Source organism: Rhineura floridana, chromosome 15 (assembly GCF_030035675.1).
Source record: "Rhineura floridana isolate rRhiFlo1 chromosome 15, rRhiFlo1.hap2, whole genome shotgun sequence".
Taxonomy (NCBI): Eukaryota; Metazoa; Chordata; class Lepidosauria; order Squamata; family Rhineuridae; genus Rhineura; species Rhineura floridana.
The window spans coordinates 3,699,150-3,724,413 of NC_084494.1; the positions used below are offsets into that span (position 1 = coordinate 3,699,150).

General features: G+C 46.2%; 3 protein-coding genes across 4 annotated transcripts in view; 1 reads left to right on the forward strand and 2 right to left on the reverse strand.

Annotated features, from left to right (window-relative positions):
- KPNA6 (karyopherin subunit alpha 6) overlaps window positions 1–3,791 on the reverse strand; it is a 36,552-nt gene extending 32,761 nt beyond the window's left edge. The window contains exon 1 of the mRNA XM_061598086.1: window positions 3,598–3,791. Within this exon, the coding sequence (XP_061454070.1) occupies window positions 3,598–3,601 (4 nt within the window). The 5' untranslated portion in view covers window positions 3,602–3,791. The remainder of the gene's footprint in view (window positions 1–3,597) is intronic.
- A 2,065-nt stretch (window positions 3,792–5,856) lies between these two features.
- On the reverse strand, window positions 5,857–22,772 carry FAM229A (family with sequence similarity 229 member A). Of its 2 annotated transcripts, none has more exons than XM_061596105.1 (3): window positions 22,686–22,772; window positions 7,747–7,884; window positions 5,857–6,072 (listed from the first exon to the last, which is right to left on the reverse strand). In XM_061596105.1, exons 1-3 carry the CDS (start codon window positions 22,703–22,705, stop codon window positions 5,970–5,972), a joined length of 261 nt encoding a protein of 86 aa, XP_061452089.1. In that variant the 5' UTR covers window positions 22,706–22,772; the 3' UTR covers window positions 5,857–5,969. The 2 variants fall into 2 exon arrangements, with proteins under 2 accessions (XP_061452089.1, XP_061452088.1); XM_061596104.1 differs by lacking the exon at window positions 22,686–22,772 and adding an exon at window positions 9,129–9,283.
- TSSK3 (testis specific serine kinase 3) lies at window positions 11,700–21,637 on the forward strand. Its single transcript, XM_061596106.1, has 2 exons — window positions 11,700–11,871; window positions 20,976–21,637. Exons 1-2 carry the CDS (start codon window positions 11,700–11,702, stop codon window positions 21,635–21,637), a joined length of 834 nt encoding a protein of 277 aa, XP_061452090.1.
- Window positions 22,773–25,264: the final 2,492 nt, after the last annotated feature.

A 25,264-nucleotide genomic window follows, 5' to 3' on the forward strand; every position in this document is an offset into this window, starting at 1 on the left:
ATTGTAGGTGCTGTATGGTTTTTAACTGTATTTTAATGCATCTATTTCTTATATTGTATTTTATTTAATCGCAATTTGTACTCCATGTAATTCAAATTGTAATTAAGATAGAAGATAAGAAGTAAAAGAAGCAATAAAATACAATTAAAATCAATACGAATAGTTCATGGGAATATGCTGTGGACCACCTGAATGAAGCTCACAGGCCACAGTTTTGGCACCTCTGAAATAAAATACACCATATGACAGAAAACATATATGAATACTTTACAAACACAAATAATTCCAGTACAGCACAAACCAATTAATAACTGTTGGGATCCAGATAATGTTCATCTCCCAAAGATCCAAAGGAATAGATACACCTTCATCTGACACTGGAAAGTGATCAACAAAAGGGACAGCCGCACCTCCACAGGAACATAATTCCAGGAACATAATTCCACAACCAGGGTGCCAAAACCAAGGGCCTATCTTGCATCACCACACAATGAACTGAAACTGTCGACAAGGACCACAAGCAGAGGATCCACCACAGGTCACAAAGCTCAGGTCAACAGATATTGAGAGAGGTACTCCTTTAAATACTTGGGTCCCAAGCTGTTCTTGGTTTTATACAGTACCAACACCTTGTATCTGGATCAATAGCAAACAGACAGGCAATGCAATTTGGATATCATCCATGTGCAACCCCATTTTACTGTCCTGCTTTACTACTTATTTCTCCATGGTTTGCAAGCAGAGAAACTATCATTTGAAAAGCCGGGAAGACCCCCTTATCCACATGGGCTGGCAGGAGGAACATGAATATATGAAGCTGCTTTATATAGTCAGGCCACTGCACTATCTAGCCCTGTGCTCTGACTGGCTGCAGCTCTCCAAGGCCTCAGACAGAACCCTTGCCTTTCCCAACCTGAGGATTAGCCGCTGTACAGGTATGCCCTTTGAATCTTAACACACAAACTTTTCTTCCTACCTTAAGTCAACCCTTACCCTAGAACCCTAACTCCCCCACACACACTTGCTGATGGTCTTGGTGGATCACTTGATAATTTTTTCGGCGGGGGCCTGGAACATAACCTGCCATATGAGTGGGGCCCTACGGTATACATATATAATCATTTTGCCTGTTTTAGCAACTGTAATGTGCTGTTTGATTCTTAATTTTATTTTCATTGCTTCTTTTATTCCTTGTATTTTGTTGTATTATCCATAGAATTCAGACTGTAATCATTCTTCATAGACATGCCTTAGACCACCTGAATGAACCCCAGGGACCACTGGTAATCCATGGAGCAGTCAGGTAAACCCTGCCCTGTAACTTAAATACAATATAGAAACTTGGCTTAGATTGCATGGACGTCAGCTGTAACATATGGCAGGGTGTGGCGGCAGCACTTACCTGACCTTCTGGTAGCAGAGTTGCTGCTGCTTACCAGGAGAAGGAATGGGAGAACAAGGCGGCAGGCAGGTTGGTGCTATACAGAACCAATATGGTGTTCCTGCTGGTGTATTTGCATAGCATCAACCTCCTTGCAGCTTTGCCCCTTCAACTACCGGACTTCAACTACCGGACTTCAACTACCGGACTTCAACTACCGGACTTCAACTACCGGACTTCAACTACCTCCCCTAACTATTTTGCCTACTTGTACATAGTCACTTGTGAAGAGCTCAGATCTCCTCCACTCAGGGAACCTATTAATTAGAACAGTTGGTGTGGTGTCTCATTTTATTTTTTTAACACTATCAAATGTTTCTCAGATGACCACAGTGAGTGAGAACAGAGGGGCAAGTAATTTTTGCAAGGCCAATATTTATGGAGGTAGTGAGATGCACACTGTCAACCCTCCCACAAACACAATCATTCTACCTAAAGTACGAAGACAATGAGATATTTCACTTCAATCTATCTGCTTTTTATATTGGAGTAGCTATTGATATCAGTGCAGAGGCAACGGGGGGAAAACCCCAAAATCAAAGATGTCTCTGGGGTTCACAAGCAACAGCAGCATAGCTCTGAATAGCTATAATAGGGTTGGGGAACCTGGCAACCTCTAAATGTACTTGCAACCAGTGTCCATCATCCCTCACCATTGGACATGTTGGCAGGGAGCTAGCATCCCACAACCTCTGAAGGGTTAGCCACTCCTGTCTCATTACAAAGCACCTGCTTTGCATGCAAAAGATCCTAGGTTAAACCTCCACAATCTCAAGATAACAGATTTGAGGCACCAGGTTGGGAAAGGCCTGTGCCTAGGGCCAGAAAAACTGATTACTTAGTGTAAGGTACAGTTGCACTTCTCCAAATGTTGTTGATGTCCAGCTCCCACCAGCATCACCAAGGGTCAGGGATGATGCAACTTGGGAATCCAGCAACAACTGATGGTTATATATTCCTCATCCCTGCTATAATGCAACAACTTCTATCTTGTATGCTACATGTCAAAAACAAAAAAAGATAACCCCCAAACCCACCAACATGCTAGAGTGACTGCACATGTAGACATTCTTTGCTGTTCCAGATGATTACTTCGCAATATTAACCCACAAGTGAGTTTCCCATAATGTGTGAGCAGACTCAAAAACAGCTTGAACGCCCAAGAAAAGCTGAGGAAGGAAGCTAGAAACTAGAGTCCATTAGGTCCCAAGAACACTCCCAGTATCCATCTCCTGATGTAGCTGTCGTTAGCCACAGAAAGCATCCCTCCTTCCTAGTCCGCAGGCAGGCACAGACCTGTGTAGGCAACATGCTTTTAAAATGCATCCAAAGCACATTATTGTATTTTCCCCACAGAATCCTGGGAACTACCCCTGACACAGCAATAATTCCCAGCACCCTTAACAAACTACAGCTCCCAGGATTCTTCGGGGGAAATAAAGTGCTTTGGAACGTGCAGTGTGTACGCCGCCGGAGCAGGCCTTACCTCTCCAAGTGAAATGGAGCATCTTGCCCCAGAGGGAGAATCGGGGAGCTCCCTCCCAGGCCAAAAACCAGAAGAGGGACCAAAGTTACTCGGGCGCGCTCAGAGTATCTGGAGAGGGGCGTGCGCGCGCAACACGCGGACTGTCTGAGCAGCAAAGGGCCAAGAAAAGCAGAGGCAAGAGCGAGGGGGGGGGGGAGGAGAAGGGGAAGCCTTCCCAGCCCCGTTCTGCCGTCTGTGACTTGTCTAGGTAGCGCCACCCCAAACACGCAGGTATCGGCCATGGTTGCCGTTTACACCCTGCCTCAGACACCGGCCCAGAAGGCGGCGGCGGCGGCTCCCTTCGACGAGGCGGCCCAGGAGGACGGCAGGCCCAGTCGCGGCCTCAGAAGAGCAGGCGCTGCCCCCAACCCCGGGCGGTGCAACGGCCGGTGCAACGGCCGGAGCGCAAAGGCCTCGCCGGGACAGTGAAGGAAGAGGCCGGGACGGAGGACGAGGCGCGGAGACCTCCCCCAGGAGAGGGCGAGGGGGCGGCCCCCGAATCAGCCGCCAGCGGGGAGACCCCACCTCAGGCGACGCCCCCGAGGCTGCTCTGACGGCTGCCGGGGGAAGGACCGTTGGCGCGACTGTTAGCCCTCCCGCGCTGCCGCTCTAGGCCCAGGCCTCGCCTCACCCATGGTGGCGTCCCTTCGTCTGTCAGTCGCTCGCTGACCGGTCCCTCCACAGGCGGCGGCGGCGACAATATGGCGGGCGGGGCCGGGCCAGTGGGCCAAGCCGCCTAGCCGGGAGGCGGAGGGCGGGGCTAAAAGGGATGCTGCCGATGGCAGCCGAAGGTGGACATAAAGTCTCGGCAGCGCCCGAGGTCCGCCCCCCCTGCGCCCGCCCCCTTCCTCTTAAAGAGCCGGGAGCTCGAGGGGGCGGGGCTGACAATGGGAGGGAGAGGCGGTGGAACTGGGGTGGGCGGGGCTGGAGGGGAAGGGCGGGGCTCGGCGAGCGGCCGCTTGAGAAAGACGCAGAACGCCTCGCACATGTGCTCGTGTGGCCGCGGCGGGTTAAGTCCGGCGGGGCAGGCGGAGCCAGGCCGTTGCTAAGAGGGAAGTCCGTGGAGTCCGGTGGCGACTTGAAGAGGCAGTTTATTGTGGCCCGAGCCTCAGCCGGCCAGGGGAACCTGCTCCCTCAGATGCGTAAAGGGGGTGGCGAGCATGGGCGGGGTGCGGGCTTGCCTTTTCCTCAGTCTCTCAGAATAGTCAACTTCAGTTTTTCATGCACACCTCCCAAAAAACGCCACGCCCATTAAAAACTTCTTTTTTGTACAAGTACTTTAAGGACATTCAAAAACAGCAGCCACCATCATAAAATAATTCCCTGGGAAATAACCCTGTGAGCTTACTGCAGCAAAACCAACAAATAGTCTTGTGGCATTTTAAAGACTAGCACATTTATTACAGCATAACTTTCATGGTTTACTGTATGCTTTATGAGATGCATGAGGTGTTATCCTGAATTACAGGCAAGCACATTGTGCCTCTCCTGAAGCAAGCTGGAATGCATGACATTTGTTAGCCTTTAAGGTGCTGCTAAATGCTGTCTTAAAGAAGCGTTATTCCTCCTCCTTTGTGGGAGAGGCTGTCTCTTCTAAGATGAAGGCTGCACACATATCCAATCCCCCCCTTTTTAAGTTCCTCTTTCTAAAATAAATGAAAAACAGCTACAGAGTGCTGCATTAGTTGGGCTATGGCTCACTCCATTCTTCCTTCCTTTACAAGAACTTTTAAAGCCCACCTTTGGGCCCCAAAGCCAGGTTACAAAACATCTGTTTTAAAATTAGGGAGGCCATTGCATGTGTGCAAGCTATAAATTAGAAGGCTCTTTCTCGGATCACCACCTACCAATCTAGGAGAAGGCAGGGGGACTCAGAAGTTGGTATCTGCAAATGGTTGCAACATTTAACCAGGCTCTTGTGGGAGAAGGTGGTCATGTAGGTACCCAGATCTCAACTTGTTTAGGCCTTCAAAGGTAATTGCTAACACAGTTCATTGTGCCAACAGTGAACTCACAACCAGTATAGTTGCTTAAAGGCAAGCAAGACCCCTTCAGCTAGTTGGTGGCAACTGTATTTTGAACTAACTGAAGTTTCTGAGAAGTCTGCAAAGGCAGCCCCCACAGGTAATACACTGCAGCAGTCTAGTCTAGAGGTTAACAAAGCATGGATAATCATGGCCCAGGATATCTCTGTCCATGCTGGTGAGGGGCAGTGTAGATGAGAATTACTTTATGCCCAAATGCTGCTTGGATACCTGGGGTTATATTTAATGGAAGAGTGGACTGGAAATTTTCTAAACAAATAAAATATCCAATGGCAACATTGAATATATGAGTACCTCCAGACTGTGAAGCTGAACCTTGGGATGGGATGCAAAATCATCTAGAATAGATCTTTCCAGTCAGATAAACCATCCACCAACAACACCTTCATCCTGCTAACATGGAGCTTTAATTTATTAGATGTCATCCAGTCCATTACTGACCCCAGATGCTGATTTAGACCTTCCACTGCCTCAAAAAAGTAGGAGAGCTGGGTGTCAGCCACATGGACAAAAGAGAAGTCTTCAAGCTTCTATGTAAATAAGGCTGCCTGACCTGGAAGCTAGCCCTCCAAATCCCAACAAGGTCTGGGGGCAGGTTGTTTATGGCAGCTAACTGAGGTTATCATCAGTGAGAGAAAGGCACTGTGCCCATCCGCCATTGCATCCTTTCATTACCTGCATATCCCAGGGCTGAGACCTGGGCTCATTTCAAGGATCCTACATCTGCTCTTGCTTACAGATCCAATTCCACTCCCTGGTGTAAGGCTGGGGGGGGCAGCAATAGAGGGAAAGGAAGCAGAGCTCCAGGAAGGACGCCCAGAGAAACATTTTAAGGTGTCCTTTTATTAAAATGTGCGTCACTGTTCTGTGTGGCTTGCTTTGCTGTTGTCCGGCTGTCAGTGTGTTTCCTGGGACAGTCGCCGTGGCCTCAGCACTCGAGCCCGGCCTGGGGGAGCCTTCAGGTGGTTCGTGGCCTGTGGCTCCCACCCATGGCAATGTAGACGTCAATGGGGACGTTGGGCAGGGTCAGGCAGTGGCACCCTGGACATCTTCGCAGCTGCCTGCCCAAAAGACAGAGAGAGAACCCCAGCATTTTAGGAGTTGCACAAGCTACACAAAAGGGAATCTGTCTCAAACCGTGATCTCCGTGAAGTTCCATTTCAAGCAGAAATTAGGGGCTGTACTTTATTGATAGGGATAACTGTTGCTATACGTGTAGCTAGTAAGTGCATGCAACCCACAAGGAACACTTCTAACATCTGTCCCATTAAAATGGATGGGAGGTGCTCGAAACCAGGACAGCCTCACTGTACCACCGTATATTGTGAGAAATCAAGCTAAACCCTAGCTTTGGTGCCACATTTAGGAAGCCATTATAGGCAGCAGAGTGTGAGATGGCTAGATCTGGGCTATGAGGCACGTTTAACATAGCCTTGCCCAACCTGGTCGCCTCCAGTTGTTTTGGACTACAACTCTCATCAGCTCCTGATCAGAGTTGTAGTCCAAAACGTGTGGAGGGAAGCAGGCTGAAGGCGGCTGGACATTTTCATGCAGAAGCTGCAGTGAACTAAATAAAAGCACCCATGTTAATTAGCATGGGGGGGGGTTGAATCTGGATTTTCTACTTCAGGCATCAAAATATCTTGGGCCAGGGATACTTCCCATCCAAATATTCCCTATTGCCCTCTAAAGGCTACACAGAAGGATTTATGAACCACAGCATGATTGTGAAGTGAGACCTCCCTATTCAGCCAGGGTAGTGCTAACAAGCTGAATATGAGCCAACAGTGTGATGTGGTTGCAAAAAAGACTAATGCTATTTTAGGCAGCATTATCAGAAGTATAGTTTCCAAGTCACGTGAAGTATTGGTTCGCCTCTTTTTGTCACTGGTTAGGCCTCATCTGGACACTACACTTTAAGAAGGATGCAGACAAACTGGAACTTCCTTAGAGCGATGCAACAATGGAACCAGTTACCTAAGAAGGTGGTGGGGCTCTCCAACACTGGATACATTCAATATGCAGCTGGACAGCCACCTATCAGCTATGCTTTAATTTGGATTCCTGCATTGAGCAGGGGGTTGGACTCAATGGCCTTATAGGCCCCTTTCAACTCTATGATTCAACAAGCCACTAAAACTATTATAAACAAAAAGTTAAGCTATTTATAAATATTCTTTTATACTTTCTTTAGGCATATACAGTATTACCAGTGTCATTCCCCCATATTCCAGTAAAATATGTGAAATAAAGTATTTTCTCCCACACACACACACACATTTTTATTGACTTTCTATACCACATCCATTAATTTATTATGAATGCATAAGGTGCATTAATTCAGACGGGCAATTTACCCCGATTTATCCCTGGATTGGCTCCTACCACTGGTGCTAAATTACTATTGGAAGACAAGTGACCATTGCCCCTGGGATGTTTGATAGTTTGGTTTGGGGAAAGGATTTAACCACTTGCGTTTTAAAAGGCAGATTTCCTCATACTCATGGCCTGCTCAGTGCAAGAAAAAGTGGATTAGCCACTACTTTCCACAAAGAGAGGAACTCTGTCGGTGGCTCTCCAGGGGTCCAGGCAGGGGTCTCTCCCAGCCCTGACAGGGATTGAGCCTGGGACCTTCTGCATGCAAAACACAGGCTCCACCTCTGAGTTATGGCCCTTCTCCAAAAACTGTGGCACCAGGACTGTAGCCTATTTGTCTCACTCTGACATGTCCTTACCTTGTTGCAGTGCGCTCAGGGGCAACTGGCTCCTGTGTTTCGGGGGCAGTTGCCAGGCTGGGAGAATCTCCTGCCTCTATTGGAAATCTCCGTGCTTGTGGGGTCTCTTGGGAGCTCATGTCCGAGCCCCAGACCTGTCTGATGAAGAGGAGAAGGGTGAGTGCCCCTAATGAGCCCCTGCTGGAGACTAATTTGTCTACCCCAGTAAGTGTGCACCACAGGTGCTCTGCACAGGACACAGAGCTAAGCCACGGCAAGGTGCCACAGCAGTGGGCAAAATCTCCCAACTCCATGTGGGTGGAAGGAGTGTGGCCTTGCGCAGGGGAGGTTTAAGTCAAGCAAGCGAAATGTCAACTAGACAGGCAGCGAAAGGAGCATCACAAACTGGCCCAAGAAGCTTCCGATGACAAATGATTCTTTAGAGGGTCCCCAGCCTCAGGCCCCACAAGTGGGTGCTCACAATGAAGAGAGGTTTACCAGCACCAACCAACTGAGAAATCCGGTTTCTTAACCAGTTGGGGAAGTTGGCTTTAGAATTCCCAGTTTTAGTGTGTTTTTTTAGTTTTTAATGTTTAGTGTTTTTGTATATGCAGCCTGCCTAGATATGAAATGAATCATAGCATGGGATGGGGGAGAACAGAATCTGGTCAATGTGGTTGGAAATGCAGCAACAGTGCCGTCATAAGAGGGAGATGACCCCCTGCATGTATCCACTACTAAACACCCAGCATTTCTAAATTTCTGACCATGTGTGAGAGAACCCCTAGTATAGCCAGGAAACCCCAGTCAATCCCATGCCTCATCTGTGAGGAAGTTCATGCACTCACAGAGCACGAAAATATTTTGTCATCACACTATGGCTGTAACATTGTGGGGTGGTTTTTTTTAACCAAATAACACACACACCCCATCCTTGTATCTCCTGGTGTGGAAAAAGGTTCACCCCAGGCCCTTCAAACAGGCTCCAGGTCAGCCTAGCCCAAGACATTTTGCTGCCTAAGTTAAAAGACAAGAGGACACCCGCTCCCCATGCAACACAGACATTTCTAGACTGTCAGCTAGCACCAGGACAATACCCTCCACTGCTCCCAAGGCAGCAGGCTAGTTTAAGGGGCCCAGGACTGGCCACATGGCATGATGAACTCCAACCAAGGGGAACTGCCAGGGGAAACTGCTATTGCCTCTGCCCCCCAGTATCTACTGCGTGAGGTGGTTGCTCCACTCTGCCTAACAGAGGGCTGGCCCTGGTTCCACTCCTTGCTCCAGATCAAGGACTATTCAGGTGGGCCCACTATGAGATGCCAGGAGTCTGGCATCCCAGGCAGGCCCATTTCTTAATCTTTCTGAGGCCCTCGCCCTTGGTTCAACCACCCCAGCTTTACCTATCAAAGGCGGAGGAGTGCTCCCTAGAGTCCACTGGGCAGCTTGAAGAGCTTACTGCAGAGGGCAGGCTGGGATGGAGCCCAGAGAGAGGCAGCAGCTCAGCTGCATTGTGACCCGGAAGGGCTGCGCTTGCATCACAATGCATCTTGGTCTTTTCTCTGCTTAGGGTCTCTTGGGTAGGGAATTCCAGACTGAAAGTTCAACCCACGCCAACTGGGTCAGTTCCCTTCCTAGCATTGCAACAATGAATTCAGGGGTCACCTCTTGCCCTCTGAGAGCATCCCTGCTTCTGGCATCTCCCTTACCCTCCCCCAAAAGGAAGTCTTATATCAGGTTCTGCCTGCTTCCTGAATTTCTACAATAAGGCCCTAAACAGGCATCCACATTGGGTGTATTTGTCAGAGAGCATTCTCAATTATGTTCACAAAGCAACCAGCCCTGTACATTTTGCCCCTGTATTTGACGAACCAAAAGGACACTTTTCCCTCAACCCCAGTGCCTTGTATGGCCCTCAGGTAAGAGGTTGTTTACTCATATGTACTAAGTCCCCATCAGCTCACAAATTACATGATACCTCCAAGGGTTTACAGGTGCTCAACTCGTTAACAAATCCCCTCATCCACAAGGTGCCTCTCTGGTGATGCAGATTTCCCATCCTCCTGAACCACAAAGATCCTAGAAAACCTCTCCCTTGCTGTGTGGAGTTGAATGAAAATGTGCAGCGTTTGAAAGATGCCAATCAGAAATTGTGTACTTCAGCATTAGAACTGTTAAAGCAAGGATGAGGAACTTGCGCCCCTGTAGGTTGCAGAATGTTGGACTACAACTCCCATCAAACTTGCTGGCTAAGGCTGATGTGAGTTGGACTCTAACAGCATCTGCAGGGCCACAAATTCCCCATCCCTGCTATAGAAAGAGAAACACCAGTCCTTACCTAATGGGTAAGGAGAGAGGTTCAGTTTAATATGCCAAATGGAGTGGTTACTATGAGCAAGGTTTGTTTCAGTTTCCAACTTTACAACACAGACCTTGGGGATTTATTGTGAAAAACACTTTAAAAAGGTATATTTTTTCCAAACACAAAGTTATGTCAGCTCAACTCTTCAGACGTTGAGTTGTTAATATATTCAGCATTGTAGCTGCAGACTCCAAGGCTTGCTACCAATATTTAAGACTGTGGATTCCAATTTACTTAGCAGCAACAGTGTTCAAAGGGCTAATTTATTTCAGAAATCCATAGAAACAATTCTTGTAACTTGTTTTTTCAAAAACTGATAATCTTCTTTTATGTAGATCTGTTTAAGCCTTTCAGCTTGTAAGGGGGCTTCTGGCAAACAGATGGTGGGGAAATAACAAGAGGGGATGAATATCTCCCATCATGCCCTGCTGCTTCTGAATTGCTTTGACGCGTCTGACTGAGCCTTCAGAAGGCAGTGTTGAGCTGGGTGGCCCTTCAAGTCAGTTTCTGTGTTAATCTTGTCAAAACTCTACTGTGCTCCATCTTTTTGAGAATTTGTTCCATCTCTCTTAAAACCTGACCCATCAGACAGCTGATGCAATTCTAGCCATGGCCTCTCATATATTAATTTATATTCCATCCTTCCTCCACGGAGTTCACAACTCAGTGAAGTAGCTTAAGTTGAGCGGGGATCTGAACCTGGACTTTTCCCGTGTCTAGACCACCACTCCATACTGGCTCTCTCTGTGCTGAAAACTCCACCATCATAGAAGAGATTAGCGATTCTCCCTAAAGACTACTGGCTGAACCCCAGCATTCCCAGGGTCACCAGTCAGGGGTTACCAATGTGGTGCACACAGGCACCTGCAAGGGCCTTGCCCACAGGTTTCCTTCCTCCCACTGAAATTAGGTTTGAAAGAAGCATTTTATTGTAGTTAACAGAATAGCTTGTGGTGTATGCTTGGTTGTGGTGTGTGTAATGTCCACAACAGTTTAACTAGTGCGAAAGTGAGTCCATGAGGCAAGTAGTTTCCTTAGGACAAGGGTTGCCAGCCTATCTCACTAAATAAGAAAAGCGTTGATGGAACTGGAATACTTACTCTTAAGAGTTGCCCAACGTAGCTAGACCCAAACCCCGACAAGTAGCCTCAAGCCAGCAGACTTCCATAATGGGGAAAGCAGACTAACTTAACTGTCCATGTTCACCCCTGACAAATAAGAGGTTGCCTACACTACCGTATGCACTGTATTAATATCTTACCCAAGGCCCCAAAGCTGTAGGCCTCTTGGCTGGTTAACCCATCATCCCCCTGCAGGGCAATGTAGAGAGCTGAGGACTACAGCAATGCATACCTCTCTGGGAAGTATGTCTACTGTCCTCCCATTGGTGCAAAACCATCACCTCCAGCCCGTGGTCCTCAGGTAACACAAAGTTGCATCATAATGGAGGCTCAAAGTTTCAAGATGTCCAACCTCAGTTTCACCCCTCATCAAAGGACCTTGTCTGGGCAGGAAAAATGATCTAGCACATGGGCTGCAACCAATGCAGACCCTGGTCTGGGAGGAGGAGGACAGCAATGTATATACTTTGTGATGACATGATGTCCTGAGAATGACAGATGAGCAGGTTAAAGACACAATGGAGGAGTTTCTTCTCTCCCATGGTTACCAGATGGGCAAAACCATTGGAGAAGGGACGTATTCAAAGGTCAAAGAGGCTTTTTCGAAAAAACATCAACGAAAAGTGGCCGTGAAAATTATAGACAAAATGGGAGGACCAGAAGGTAAGAACCAGAGGAACGTATTTAGCACAAGACTTGGTCACACACCTGTCTAGGAAGGAAAACCAAGTAGGCTGCATTTTTCTCCAGGGAGCTGGATTTTCTGGTAAATTCCTGCACTGCAAGGATTGCCTGCCATTGACAGAGACACTCTTTATGCAAAAGCATTACCCTTCCTCTAAATGAATGGATTATCTTTGCAGGTGCATCTGACTGGATTGTACTGTTATGCCATGCAACAAACTGCTTACTCCTTTGCAAGGATTTGTCCTTTCTGCAGCCCCCTCGCCAGCAGAGATTTTGGGGTGGGGGGAAGAAGGAGTTAGGGGCCATGAACTACAAATATAGTTTAAAGATCCCTAGAACAAGCAGGGATAGCATGGTGATCTGTCTTACTTGGAAATTCAGGGCCCCTGTAAAGCATGACTCCAGCTCTGTGGGAATTGCTTTTCTGAAAATAGCTCCTGCGCAGGAAGTGTAATGTTAAAACAAGCCAACAAAACAGCAGGGAAGAACACACAGCAACGAACCAGGGAAGCCTCCCACAGGAAAGACTTATGAGGTACTCTGCCTGTTCTAGATAGTCTGGAGATGCTCATAGCTCCAGCTTTTTGCTGGAAGACCAAGACCAGCTGTGGCCTGTCCTTGAAGGAGATTGCCAGACTGTGGATAGCTATGGTCAGACTATCTCCAGTCTACTCTACTACAATGTGTTGGGTGGGGAACTGCTTTTGAAGAGTTCTTGGGAAGTGCAGCTACTTCCAAACACAAGCACACGCCAACTAACTAGGATCAGGTACTTGAAACATATTTCACCAATACTTAAAAGAGCTCCTCTACCTCCTAGTTTCCAAGTGCAATTCAAAGAACTGGTGCAGAGCTGTTATGCCATAGTTTAGGATCTGGGCAGCTCAAGGAATATCTACATCAACCAGCTCAAGACCTGAGATCAACCTCTAGGTTCCCCCCTCCCTTGTCTGAGGTTTGCCAAGTGGCAACTAGGCAGAGGACTTTTTCGGTTGGGACACCTCTTTTCCCAGGAAGGCTTGCCCAGCACCTACACAGAGGTCCTTTAGGCAAAGCCTTATTTATTTTCCCAAGCTTTAAAAAAAAACCTCACACAAATCATTGTACGTTTGTATTTATAAAAAGCATTTTGTATTAGTGGTCTACAAACGATCACAAATAAATGTTATGCCATAGCAGGTTGCAATAACTATTTCTCAATTACTTTGGGTCATTTATCAGGAACTTAGCTAATGCCATCTGGCATCTGCAGGACTTGACAGTTATCCAAGGTGTATGGTCTGAAAGGCCTACTTAGTCAACCGCCAGACCTGCCCCGATTCCTAATACACCTCCCCCACTGCTCAGTATAGGGATGCCTTTTCAAAGTGCAGTGGTGGTGGCACTCTGGAATATATTTGCAATTTGATTAAAAAAACAATCTTCAATGACACTAAGTATGTTTGTTGCAATTAGTTTTCTATGTCTCCAAACAAACTAATCCCCCTGCTTAAAACTTACTTTATTAAGAATTGCAGGGCCATAGGCCAACACAAGTGCATAAAACAGGTACAGTAAAATTTATATAGATTTAAAACAAAATGTTAAAACAGACAACAACAAATCCCTAACTATTACATGAATACAACCCATCTATTTCATAAGACGGATTATAATTAGCTTGAAGTTTTCGCGCAGCAATTGCGAACAAGGATACATTGTAGGTCACCTCCGAATTGGAGTCAGACAATAGGAAGGTTATTTTGTCCTCTACTGAATTAAGCAAGTAGGTATCTGTCCATTTCCAAAGGAATCTGGATCTGGGATTTTTATAGATTGGACAGTAAAACATGACGTGAGGAAGGTCCTCCGCCATATTAGAGCCACAAATACAGAACCTTTGATCCTTGGGGATTCCAGAGATCCCGCCCTCTCTATCGGCGTTAGGGAGAGAGAGAAAACGTAGAGCAGTAAAAGCCTGTCTAAGTGCGAGAGGGAGGGGATGTATAAGGTATAAGGAACATTGGTAGTCAAACTTAAACCTCCAAAACCAAGGGGCAACCTTTGAGTTGATTAAAGCTAGTCTGTCTAAATTCATAGAGTGGAGAAAGACAACCTCACGGAGCCAGTTGTTATTTGGAATTGAGGTAAATTCCTGTAGAGAGATATGATATCTATGTATCAGATCATCTAATTTACAACCCCATAAATTGAAGGAAAAGGGGTGATCGAGACAGAGTTTTAGGATTTCCCTGCCTTGGAGTGCATAGGTAGATCTAAAGAATTTCATGAGGGTAAGATGTAAATGTGCACACAGCGGGGGGAGGCCTGTCTCTGCCCGTAGCATTGCTGCTGATGTACCCGGAGGAAGGGACAATAAGCGCCTACGAAAGTTGTTTTGGATAGACTCTAGGAAGGTTATATTCCTATTGTCCCATCCCCAAACGGAGACTCCATACATTATCTGTGGGAGCACCTTAGCTTTACAGATTTTTAAGGCTGGAAGGATCTGGTTACTGCCTGTAGACCGATAAAATTTTAGAATAGCACCCACTGTTTTTGCCGCTAATGATTTAATATATTGAAGATGGCATTTCTACGAGAGAGTATCCGAGAAGTATACTCCCAAATATTTATACTCTCGGGACTGCTCTATCTGATGATCTGCCATATGCCAACGGTGGCCTTCGAATCTCTTCCCAAAGACTAAGACTTTCATTTTATCGTAATTTATTTTCAGCTTTTCTCCAATACAAAAGGACTGTAGGTTTCTCAGCAGCTTCCGTAGTCCAATGGGAACTAAGGAAGGAAGGACCATATCGTCGGCGTACAACAACACTGACACTTTCCTTTGCCCAATGGAAGGTGGAAAATATTGAGGGCCAGATAGAGCGGGGATGATGTTATTTAAGAACAGATTGAAAAGCAGAGGAGCTAAAAGACAACCTTGCTTAACACCCCTCTCTACCGCTATCGGTTCAGACAGAGCTCCAGAATGGTTTGTTCTAACTAAGGCATAGGTGTTATTATATAGAGCTCTAATAAGGAATAAAAGACGAGGGTCAATATTCAAGTTGAACAGTTTAAGCCATAGGGCATTCCTGTCTACCGAGTCGAAAGCTGCGGCCAAGTCGACGAAAGCAGCATATAGATGTTTTGTGGGACCGGCGATGCTTTGTTTTGCCAAGAAGTGGAGAGTTAGGCAGTGGTAAATTGGGGAAGAACCTTTTCGAAAGCCGACTTGTTCAGGGTGGATAATCTGGTAAGATTCCACCCAGTCTACAAGCTTATTGAGAAGAAATTTACTGTAGAGTTTGGAGGCAACATCCAACAAACTGATCGGACGAAAATTTGAAGGTATGGAGGGATCACCTTTTTTATAAATAGGGATAATAATATTACATCTCCACCCTTCAGGTATTATACCAGAGTCGTTTATTCTGGTGAATAAACTTGCCAAGAAGGGGGCCCACCATTCAGGAAATTGTTTGAAAACTTCAGGGGGAAGAAAATCTTCTCCCGGAGATTTTCTGTTTTTCAGTGAGTCAATGAGGAGTCTGATTTCTTGAGCTTTAACAGGGGGCCACGGCGGCGTGTTCGTAATGTCCAGGTCAAAAGGGATATTATGCGGTGTCGTGGGTGGAGAAAAAAGTCCAAGATAATGGGCATACCAAGTTGAGGCCGGAATGTGCTCCACCTTAGAGGAAGTAATAAAATGAGACCCAGCCTTTACCAATTGCCAAAATTGGCGCTCTTGGTTTTCGGAAATAGCGTTGATTAATCGCTGCCAGCGGGATTCTGCGAAATCTATTTTTTTTTGTCTGAGAAGGCTTCTATAAGAGGCCTTCTTTAATTTAAAGAGAGAGAGAGATTGTTGAGTCGGAAATTTAAGGGACAGGGAGAGAGAGGCCTTAAGCTTTCTTTTTGCTGTTCTGCACTCTTGGTCAAACCAAGAGCGTGTGTGGTTTTTTCTAGGGGGGGCGTTGTTTTTATAGGTAAGGTAAGGCCTAAGTATAGAGAGAACTGTTTGAAAGGCTAATAAGGGGTCTAAAGATTCGTCGAGGACTTCCTGGCGGATTGATTGAAGGGTGTTGCTCCCAAATAAGGATGCAAGAAAAGGACTCAACTTCTCTGACCAATAAACTCTTCTCTCTACCACGGAAGGCCCCGCAAGGGGCAAGAGGGGAATATTACTCTTGGAGATCTTAAGTCTTAGAAGGAGAGGAAAATGATCACTCTCTGTCCTGAGTTCGACTTTAAAATCAGTGATATCCAATAACAGCGTTTGGGACACTAACATGTAGTCAATTAGGCTTACTCCGTGAGTTGACCAGTAGGTATAAGAACCAAAAGAAAGGTCAAATGAGGAGCCATTCAAAATTTCCAGTGTGTGTAATAGGGCAAGTTCGATCAGCAAAGGGCCCTGTTTATTTGACTTTAGGTCTTGCAGGCACTTATGATGAGAGACATTTTGAGAGAGGGGATCCTGATTAGAGGAGTTGATGTTATAGGGCCAAGAGTTGCCTATTCTTGCATTGAAGTCTCCACACAGGAGAATTCTGTCATTCGGGAACTGGGCCTCAAGTTGAGAAAGGGCCTCTTCCAACTTGTCCCATAAAATAGTATAACCAGAGGGTGTATCATAAGAAGGAGGAAAATAAACATTAAAGCAAATCATGGGTTCGTCCCAAAGGCCTCTTATCCTAAGCACCAAACTGAAATTAGAAAGAGTTGAGGAGAGATGTTCAATTGATACATCCCAGGTGTTTGAGATAAACGTGGTAAGACCCCCACTAGGGCGACCCTTCACAAAGTGCTTGATCGCAGGGCTAGAAAAGGAAAGATAGCCTGAGAGAATCATCCTATCCGGGGAAGTAGCCCACGTTTCTTGTAAGCAAATGATTGTAAAGCTCTTTAAAAACTCTGTAAAATCAGTGTCTTGACATTTATTCTCCCAGCCGTTTACATTCCAGGAGATAATAGAGATGGGTCAGATGGAACTAATCTCATTGAAAAGTGATGAGGGGGCAATACACCCATTTTGGATTGAAGGTACCATTGGGGATTGCATTAGAGGGTCAGCTAAATGTGGTAGAGTGACTGGGGGAGCATTATGATTAAGAGGTGGGCATAAGTTAGTGACAAGAATGGGATTGGGAGATCCCCTTTCCTCAGGTGACAGAAAGCGCATTTTCACCCAGAGCCCTGGGGGATCAATTTTTGCACGTTTTGCAAGCTCGTAGGAAGAGTTTTCTGGGATAATTCTATCTAAAATAGGGAAAAGGACAGCTTTCTCCATATTCCTCGTGTCTTTCTCTTGAAGAGAGGACTGGGGGGGTGAAGAGCCCTTCACCGGAACTGATTGAACGTCCTGTTGAACATTAAGAATCGGAGGCTGTCTTATTTTTAAGATCCTAATCGTTGGCTCTAAGTTAACAGTAGGTTTAGATCTTTCTAAGGGAGATAAGGTTCGTTGTATGAAGGCGTTAAGATGGATTTTTAAACGATCAAGTCTATCCAGTATCTCATTCTGATTTACCACCGGTAGTGAGCTAAAAGAATCTATGAGTATTAGCTCTTCCGCAGAAAACGAGTGGTTAGAAAACTGCTTTAACAAAGTTGGTTCTGATGTCTGAATAGCTTTAGGGGCCATGTCCTGGTGAGAAGAAACGTAAGCAAGGTCAATTAGAGGTTCATATGGGAGTGAAGAGTTAGACCGTGAGTGGGGAGAAATTCTAAGTAGTGTGGAACTAGTAAGCAGGGGAACAGGCACTGCTCTATTTTTAAAGAATCTATGAATAGTTATTCCTAGATTAGCTGATGAAGATCTAATGGATAACATTTTATGAGCTGTAAGGCAAGAGGAAAAACGAACCAAGGCACGAGCTTTGATACCATTAAAAAATAAGTATTGAATTTGAAGAATGTCTGAAGGGAAAAGTGCCAATTTTGGTTTGAAAAAATTGCAAAAGTAAGTAATGCGTTCAGATTGAGATTGTAGACCAGGGGGTTTTGGGAAATTTTCGAATATTAACTGTAAAGGGTCCAGAACTAGGTTCCATTGATTAGTCCTATGTAAAGGAGGCGGCTGAGGTCTTAAAAGCACATTGGACCACGGGTCCTGCGGGAGAGCAGATTGTGAAGAAGCCTGCTTCTGAAAAGTAAAAGATATATCAAAAGAATCAGAGATCGGTGAGTGGTTCTCGATCGAAGATTTCTTTAGTTGAGAGGGTAGGGGGCTATCTCCTATATATGCCCTATCCGTAGTGATCCGTACGGCATTGGCGTTCCAAAGTAATGGAGCTGAAGGCTTTGACAAGGTAGAGTGTTTGATGGAGATTTGGGGTTGTTCCAGTAGGGCAAATAACTTCTTAAAATTCATTTTCATACCCAGAGAATGTTTGTAGTTCTTCATGTTGCAGGGTTCCTTTTTCTTACAGTTCTGTGCACGACTTTGCCTACGTTTGGGTTTATTTTTCCTGGAGCAACCAGATTTAACCCTAGGTTTATTATTTACTGGCATCTCTTCTGTCACTGAAGGAGAGGGAAGAGTAGGAGCTGAAGGGTGGGGAACTGACGAAACAGAGTCCTTACTCCCAAGTGAGTTAAGTAACAGTGATAGTAGACGATTACTTTCGAGTAATGACGACTTGATGGAGTCAAGGTCAAAAGCAAGCATAAATAGCCAGCCTAATACTGCTGGGCTAATTTCTTTTGCTAACTGACTTGCGTTTACCGACTTGTGAGTGGGATCCTTAGATACATCAGGGGGGTGATCTTCAATCGCGCCAGGGCAGCATTGCCCCTCGTTGTTCCCAGTAGATCTTAATGTCATGCATGGGCTGCCCACATTTGGCCCGGAGGTTAAGGTGTCAGCAGTATTTTGTGTCGAACATTCGGCGTTATTAACACTTACGTCCATTGGTATCTTGGATGGCTCGATGGATAAAACCTGCGGAGTAGAGCTCTTACCGAAGGCTGACTCCACAAAAGCTATTTCTTCTGCCAGAGTTAACGCCAAGGAGGAATTAGAAATAAATTCACTAGAGTCTTTTAAAAAAGGGTGTAAGATGGACCAATCGTGATTCGTAGGAAAATCATGGAGAGGGATCTTCGATATATCCTCTGACTTAGGAGAGAGAAAGAACTGAGTAATTTGTAATTGCCCCTTTAAATCCCTCGTATGTTGTGGCGTATGTTGGATATCAGGAGGTATATGAAGATGCGGTAGATTAGGAGCTTTAGCTTTCCCCTTTTTCTTTTTCTTTTCCTGTTTGTTCTGTATTTTCTTCAAAGGTTGGGATTGAAGGGGGATCCCAAGTGCCTTCCTTTGGTTTCTCGTCAAAGCCATTCAAAGTCCAAAATTAGCACGAATAATTGAGAGTTTGGAGATGAGTGTATCCCTTTAAGTGTGGGGTATCTTTGAGTGCAGAGTCTCCCCAAAGTAAAACAATGATAAAAATATCTAATAATGTCACTGCATGGAAAATGGTCCAGCCGAAACAATAAAAAGGTTAAAAAGATTAAAGTAAATAAAACAGTCAATGAGTAAAACATAAAGAGAGAATTTAGCCGTTCGAGCTTCGGCCTTGGCTGATAAAAGGTTGGTTCTTAAAAGACGACACAATTCCACTAAGTGCAGCAAGGAGCCAAAAGTCATTAATCAAGAGTCTATGATAAGACTGAGACTAAGAAAAGTTCAGAGAAGATGGCAAAAAGGAGAAAATAGGCAAAATAACCTCAGAGCTCTGGAGCTGTTACGGAGCTTACTTGTCAGGACGCCATTACTGCGTCTTCAAAACCAATACTCCCTGCTTAAAAGGAATGACTTACCTGCATTGATAGTAAATCTGCAACACAACTGAATGAATTTTAATACATCACATGAATTATTAAATTAAATCAATTATATGTGCACATGGGCAAAACTAATAACACAAGAAGCAGGCTTCCTTGGTGATGACAACATGTCATAAGCCAGTACTGTAGTGTAGTAGCAAATTCAGAAGTGTAGGGTTAGTCACAGCCACACCTCTCCCTTTTTTGCTGCTGGGTTGAGAATAAAATCCTTGTTAACGCCTTCTCCCACAAAAACAGAAGTCCCTAGGAGCCAATATGCAAGAAAGGGGAGAGTTAGCTACTAAGAAGAGTCTTCTCAGTGGCTGACTTACCCCCTTTCACTCTGATTGGCTCCAATTAGCAGGAATGGGCAAGGGAGCTTGTTAGAAGAGTCTTCTCAGTGGCTAACACTCTCCCCTTTCTTGCTTATTGGCTTGTAGGATGCTGGAGACATAGGGACCCCGCTCCCAAAGAAGTAAAGGGTCTGAGACCCTGGACAACTACACCCCTGGTCATAGCAGACATCAAATCTTTGAAGAGGCATACTCTCCACTGAGAGAGAAGGGAGAATGCCTCTTTGAAAGTAGTGCTTGTGATCTGCAGTTTACTTTTCCTAGTAAATCACCTAACCTATTGTCCAATTAAACCAGGTGTGGGTAACCTCAGGCCTAGGGGCCAAATATGGTCTCCCTAGCCCTCTCTATCCAAACCTCAGGAGCCTGACCAGCTCTGGTTCATGCCCTCCTCTAGTGTTTTTACTTGACTGAAATGCACCCTCAAGCTGTGAAAATGCCACTTGCTTGGCTGGATGGAGGTGTAGGTGTGTGGAGAAACCATTGACCTGAGTGGCTGTAATGTGACTTAAGCAAATGAAGAGGCACACTGTTGTGCTGCTCACTTTTGCTGCTAGCAACGTTTGCCACCCCTGCCATGCGGTCCCCAGAAGTTTGTCCATAAAGGAATGTGGCTTCCGAGAAAGGTTCCCCACCCTTTGCTTAAACACTGCAGCCCAAACTAGCTAGCCACCGCCACAGAATGGATCGACTTAAAGCAGCATTAACTTCCCAGGACCATCATGACCATTACAGAAAACACATAGAGAGCTACTTGCTATGGGCGGTTTATAAATGAAACAAATAAATAAATAGTAGGTGGGAATCATGATAAAGTATACCAGGAGTGAGTTAATAAGTTATTCATCATCCAGCTGAGTTGCTAATCAACTCCTATGTTCTGGTCATCTTTGCCATTTTCCTTCTCAGAGTTTATCGAGAGATTCCTGCCCAGGGAACTCCAGATCGTCAAGCGCCTGGACCATAAGAACATCATCCGGGTGTATGAGATGCTGGAGTCAACAGATGGGAAGATCTACCTGGTGATGGAGCTAGCAGAGGATGGAGATGTGTTTGACTGTGTCCTGCAAGGGGGGCCCTTGCCAGAGAGCCGGGCCAAAGCGCTCTTCCACCAGCTGGTAGAAGCAATTCGCTACTGCCACAGTTGTGGCGTGGCGCACCGTGACCTCAAGTGTGAGAATGCACTCCTGCAAGGCTTCAACCTGAAACTGACTGACTTCGGATTTGCCAAGCTGCTCCCCAAGAACCGCAAGGAGCTGAGCCAGACATTCTGTGGCAGCACAGCCTATGCTGCCCCAGAGGTGCTGCAGGGTGTGCCCCATGACAGCCGGAAAGGCGACATTTGGAGCATGGGCGTACTTCTCTACGTCATGCTCTGTGCAAACCTGCCCTTTGATGACACCGACATTCCCAAGATGCTTTGCCACCAACAGAAAGGGGTCTCCATTCCTGGCCACTTGGGGATTTCTGAGGAATGCCAGGATCTCCTCAAAAGCCTGTTGGAACCGGACATGATCCTAAGACCTTCCATTGAAGAAGTGAGTTGGCACCCGTGGTTAGCAAACTCCTGAGAAAAGGACCGTGTCAGAACTCTCCCCAAATAAAAGGGGACAGGCTGTTTCCAAAATGCTCACATATATTTTAACGTTATGCTCAGTTTCTGGTCTATCCTTGTCCCAACTCTTTGCACATACCCCCCTCACTAGGCTTGCTTGAAGCGGCACTGGCCTCCAGAGATCCAGGTATTTTGGAGTAACTCCAAGGACAAGAGGGGGAGGTGGGTGTTCCCTTGCCCCCTCTCTCTCACTCACATCTTTCTAAAGCTGTTATCTAAGCAGCATCCCAACAGAAATCAAGAAAGAGTGCAGTAACTCTAAGGAGGGTGGCTGGCTCTTCTCTGCAGCCTCTGTTAAAGGCATTCGTAGGCGTTACGCTGGGAGCCTTGCTCCTTTGCAGAAAATATCCATTTAAAAAATATGACCCTCAGAAGCTGTCTTGTACTGATCATCAATCTATCTAGGCCAGTATTTTCTGCCCCAGCCTTCACAACCTGGTGCCCTGCAGATGTTTTGCACTAAAGATTTGCAGGGCACGAGGTTAGCAAAGGCTGATCTGCTCCAGCTGGCAGAGGCTCTACAGACGCAGAGGGAGATCTTCCCCAGGCTATACCACAAGCGCCTATTAACTGGAGGCACCAGGCACTGAACCTGAGGTCTCAGATATGCAAAGTACAAGCTCTACTACACTACAGCCCCTCCTTCTAGAATTGGCAGATATGAACTTCTCCAATCTCTGCGGCTGCTAGTGGGTAAAGAGAAAAACCATGCAACTGATGGGGTGGAAAGACATCCTAGAAGACAAACAGGGGCTGTGGATCACTTGGTCACAGGAACTGGCTCTCTTTCATTCATCAAGGCCCCAAGCAGAAGCTGAGGAATCAGCCACTCTAGTCTTGTACTTGTAGGACAAAAGCAGCCTGGTGGACACCCCACTATCACCATCACCTCCCTTCCTCTCTTCCCCCATCAGCAGTACCCTGCTCTTCTGGTTAGATGGTACAGTTTGTTCACCCTCCCATCCAGCACATCCTTCAGAAGAGTAGACAGCACTAGCTCCTACCTTAGCAACAGAGGCATCATTGTCCCTCTCCCCTAGGACAGTGGCCGTTGTCTAGAGTCTCCAAAAGGAAGAGAGTACACACACTTTCAGAACTATGATGCTACATCTATTTTCACATCAAGTTCTTGTTAGCTGGGGGGGAGGAGTCAAGAGACCAATATCAGCAGGCTATTTCTGTAGAACTCTTTTAATTGCTGTTAATGGCAAGTCTGTAAAAGATTCAGGAGAAAGTCATCATTACAAAACTAAACAGCTGTTAGAGTCACTTCTTCACCCCAACTAGAAAACAGTCCAGAGAATTGCAGTATAATTTAAAAATGAGAATATTGCACAACCAAGATAAAAGGGGGGGGAATCAATGAAGGAGAATTATGATGAAACCAGAGCTTTCTCCCAGTCCCAACTGGGCATGAGGGCCTCCCTTGGCAGCTACCTCGACACAGAATTTGGCTCTGTGATACCAAACTTTGCCCCATCATCAGACACTTGCAAGCTGATCCAGGAGCCACACGTGTGCCTTACCAACTGCCATCCTTCTCAGACACTTTGTTTTGGCAGATGCTGCATCACGAAGTCATGATATAGAGGGCTTGTTTTATAACCTCAACACCACTATGCTGTTCTGCAGGACTCACTGAGGTCCAGTCTTCAAGCAGATCCAGAATACAGCCTGCTCCTTCCGCTCCATGCTTGGTCAAGCCTTCACATGGCAGATTAAGACACATCTAAAAAGCAGTCTCCTCAAGGCTGCTATGGAGGTGGTACCTGCAAATGCAGGTAATCCTATTCATTTTTGCACTACACTGTAGAGGGGCAGCTGGGCAGGCAACACATTATTCCCCCTCCCCCCCCCAAAAAAAAAGCCCTTCCACTTTAGATCACAGAAGCAGCAGCCCTCGACCAAGGCCGTATTTTGCCTACTTTGAGTAGCAGCAACTTTCCAGGGTCTTAGGCAGAAGTCTGTAACATCTCTTGCTACACAGTTCTTTTAAATGGAGATGGCAGGGATTGAACCAGGAACCTTCTGCATGCAAAGCACGTGCTCTACTAGTGACCTGTTTCAGAAGCAAACATGTGAACCAAGGAGAAACTACGTGCACCAATCTGCTAAGAATTGCTGCTTCACTCTTTTTCATCTGCTTTCAGGAGCCGATTCCTATGCTAGTTTCCCCCCCAAATGGGGATTAATTTACATGGGCCATCTCATACAGGACCCTACAAACAAGTCTCCATATAGTCAGAAGCCTCTCTATGAGTTCTGACAGCTGCTAAGCCACCCACAGAGCCTCTTTCCAGCATTCACATAGCATTGCTACCTGCTCACTCTCCTCCTTCTGCAGCACTTGGGTTCTGATCAGAACAGGAAAGAGGAAGGAGAAAAGGAGCAGTGACTTCCTTATTCTTCTCTAGCACTCTAAGGCGGCAGGCACTGTTGAGCAGACAAATAAATAAGCAGGCAAACTGTGACAAGGCTGTAAGGGATCGCTGTAAGAGGTGTCAGATGCTTCTGAAGGTTCTATCACAGGCTCAGGTACGAAACCAACCCGGGTCAGAAAAAACAGGTATCCTGTATCATTGGGGAGGAATGCAAGCACATTTTTCTGCCACAGCTACATAGATCAGAGATGCTGAACTCTGGCACAGCTCCCATTAATTTCAGTGGGGTTTGTACATAGGAACTTCCTGATGGAGAGTGTCCCAAGGAAATGAATCTCCATTTTGGACCCATTTTAGAAAAGCGTGACTAGAGCTAATCAGTTCTGAGGTCAGAGCTGCTCAAGAGTTGTAGACTCTTTCAATTCGACTACACTGCAGAAGGGGGAGGGGGGAATTCCTCCAAAAGGAAAGGGATGCTTCCTAGAGGAGGCAAACCAGTCAGATACGGGCAAGAAAAGAACACAGCCTCGTAGGCAGCTGTCGCTCTTGGCAAGGCTGGAGAAGAGGCGAGACATATCACAATGAGGGAGGAGGGTTCCTACATACCAGCCTTCGCCAACCTGGCAAAGGGTGTCATAGACAAATGCTAACTGAGAGCACCAGTACAAATGGGAAGGAAGAGGGGCACGAGGCTTTGGCAAAGGCTGGCACTGCCAGTGTTTCTCAGGTATGCCTCACAAGGCAGCTTGGCAGAGGAGCTTAACTAGTGCTATACAGCAGCAGCAGCAGCAGCAGCTCCTCCAAGGGAAATGCCACCTGCTCCCAGCCCTTTGGAAAGAAGCTCTCTCTGAAGATTAGTGGCACAACCCAGCAGGAAGAGCTCCTTCAGCTCCCATTCATTTCAGGGGATGCTCCTGCTAGTGTTAAATGCTGCTAAGCAAAGATTCAGCACAAGAATATTGTTATTTTTTAAGAAGTGCTTCAAGTCCCAGGACAGCAGAAAAGGGACAATTCAAGCGGAATAGATGAGAGGAGGAGGACCCTCCCAGTTTTTCAAGGTCGTGGCTTCCTATCAGGCAGTGTGAGATGCTATGGAGAATCAGTAGTTTAAAGTGGTAAACAAAAAGAGACTCACCCTTGTGAATCCCTAAAAGCTCACTGGGTTTCAGGAAAATAGCCATGCCGAAGGCGGCACAGCTAGC

What these genes read in the sequence shown, in the direction of transcription:
- FAM229A (XM_061596104.1), bottom strand. Translation starts at nt 9,274, where the DNA reads ATGCATTGTGATGCAAGCGCAGCCCTTCCGGGTCACAATGCAGCTGAG. An exon ending in CACTCCTCCGCCTTTGATAG is followed by an intron (nt 7,885 to 9,128) that starts GTAAAGCTGGGG and finishes CCTCTTCATCAG; the next exon opens with ACAGGTCTGGGGCTCGGACA. An exon ending in CCTGAGCGCACTGCAACAAG is followed by an intron (nt 6,073 to 7,746) that starts GTAAGGACATGT and finishes TCTTTTGGGCAG; the next exon opens with GCAGCTGCGAAGATGTCCAG.
- TSSK3 (XM_061596106.1), top strand. Translation starts at nt 11,700, where the DNA reads ATGACAGATGAGCAGGTTAAAGACACAATGGAGGAGTTTCTTCTCTCC. An exon ending in CAAAATGGGAGGACCAGAAG is followed by an intron (nt 11,872 to 20,975) that starts GTAAGAACCAGA and finishes TTTCCTTCTCAG; the next exon opens with AGTTTATCGAGAGATTCCTG.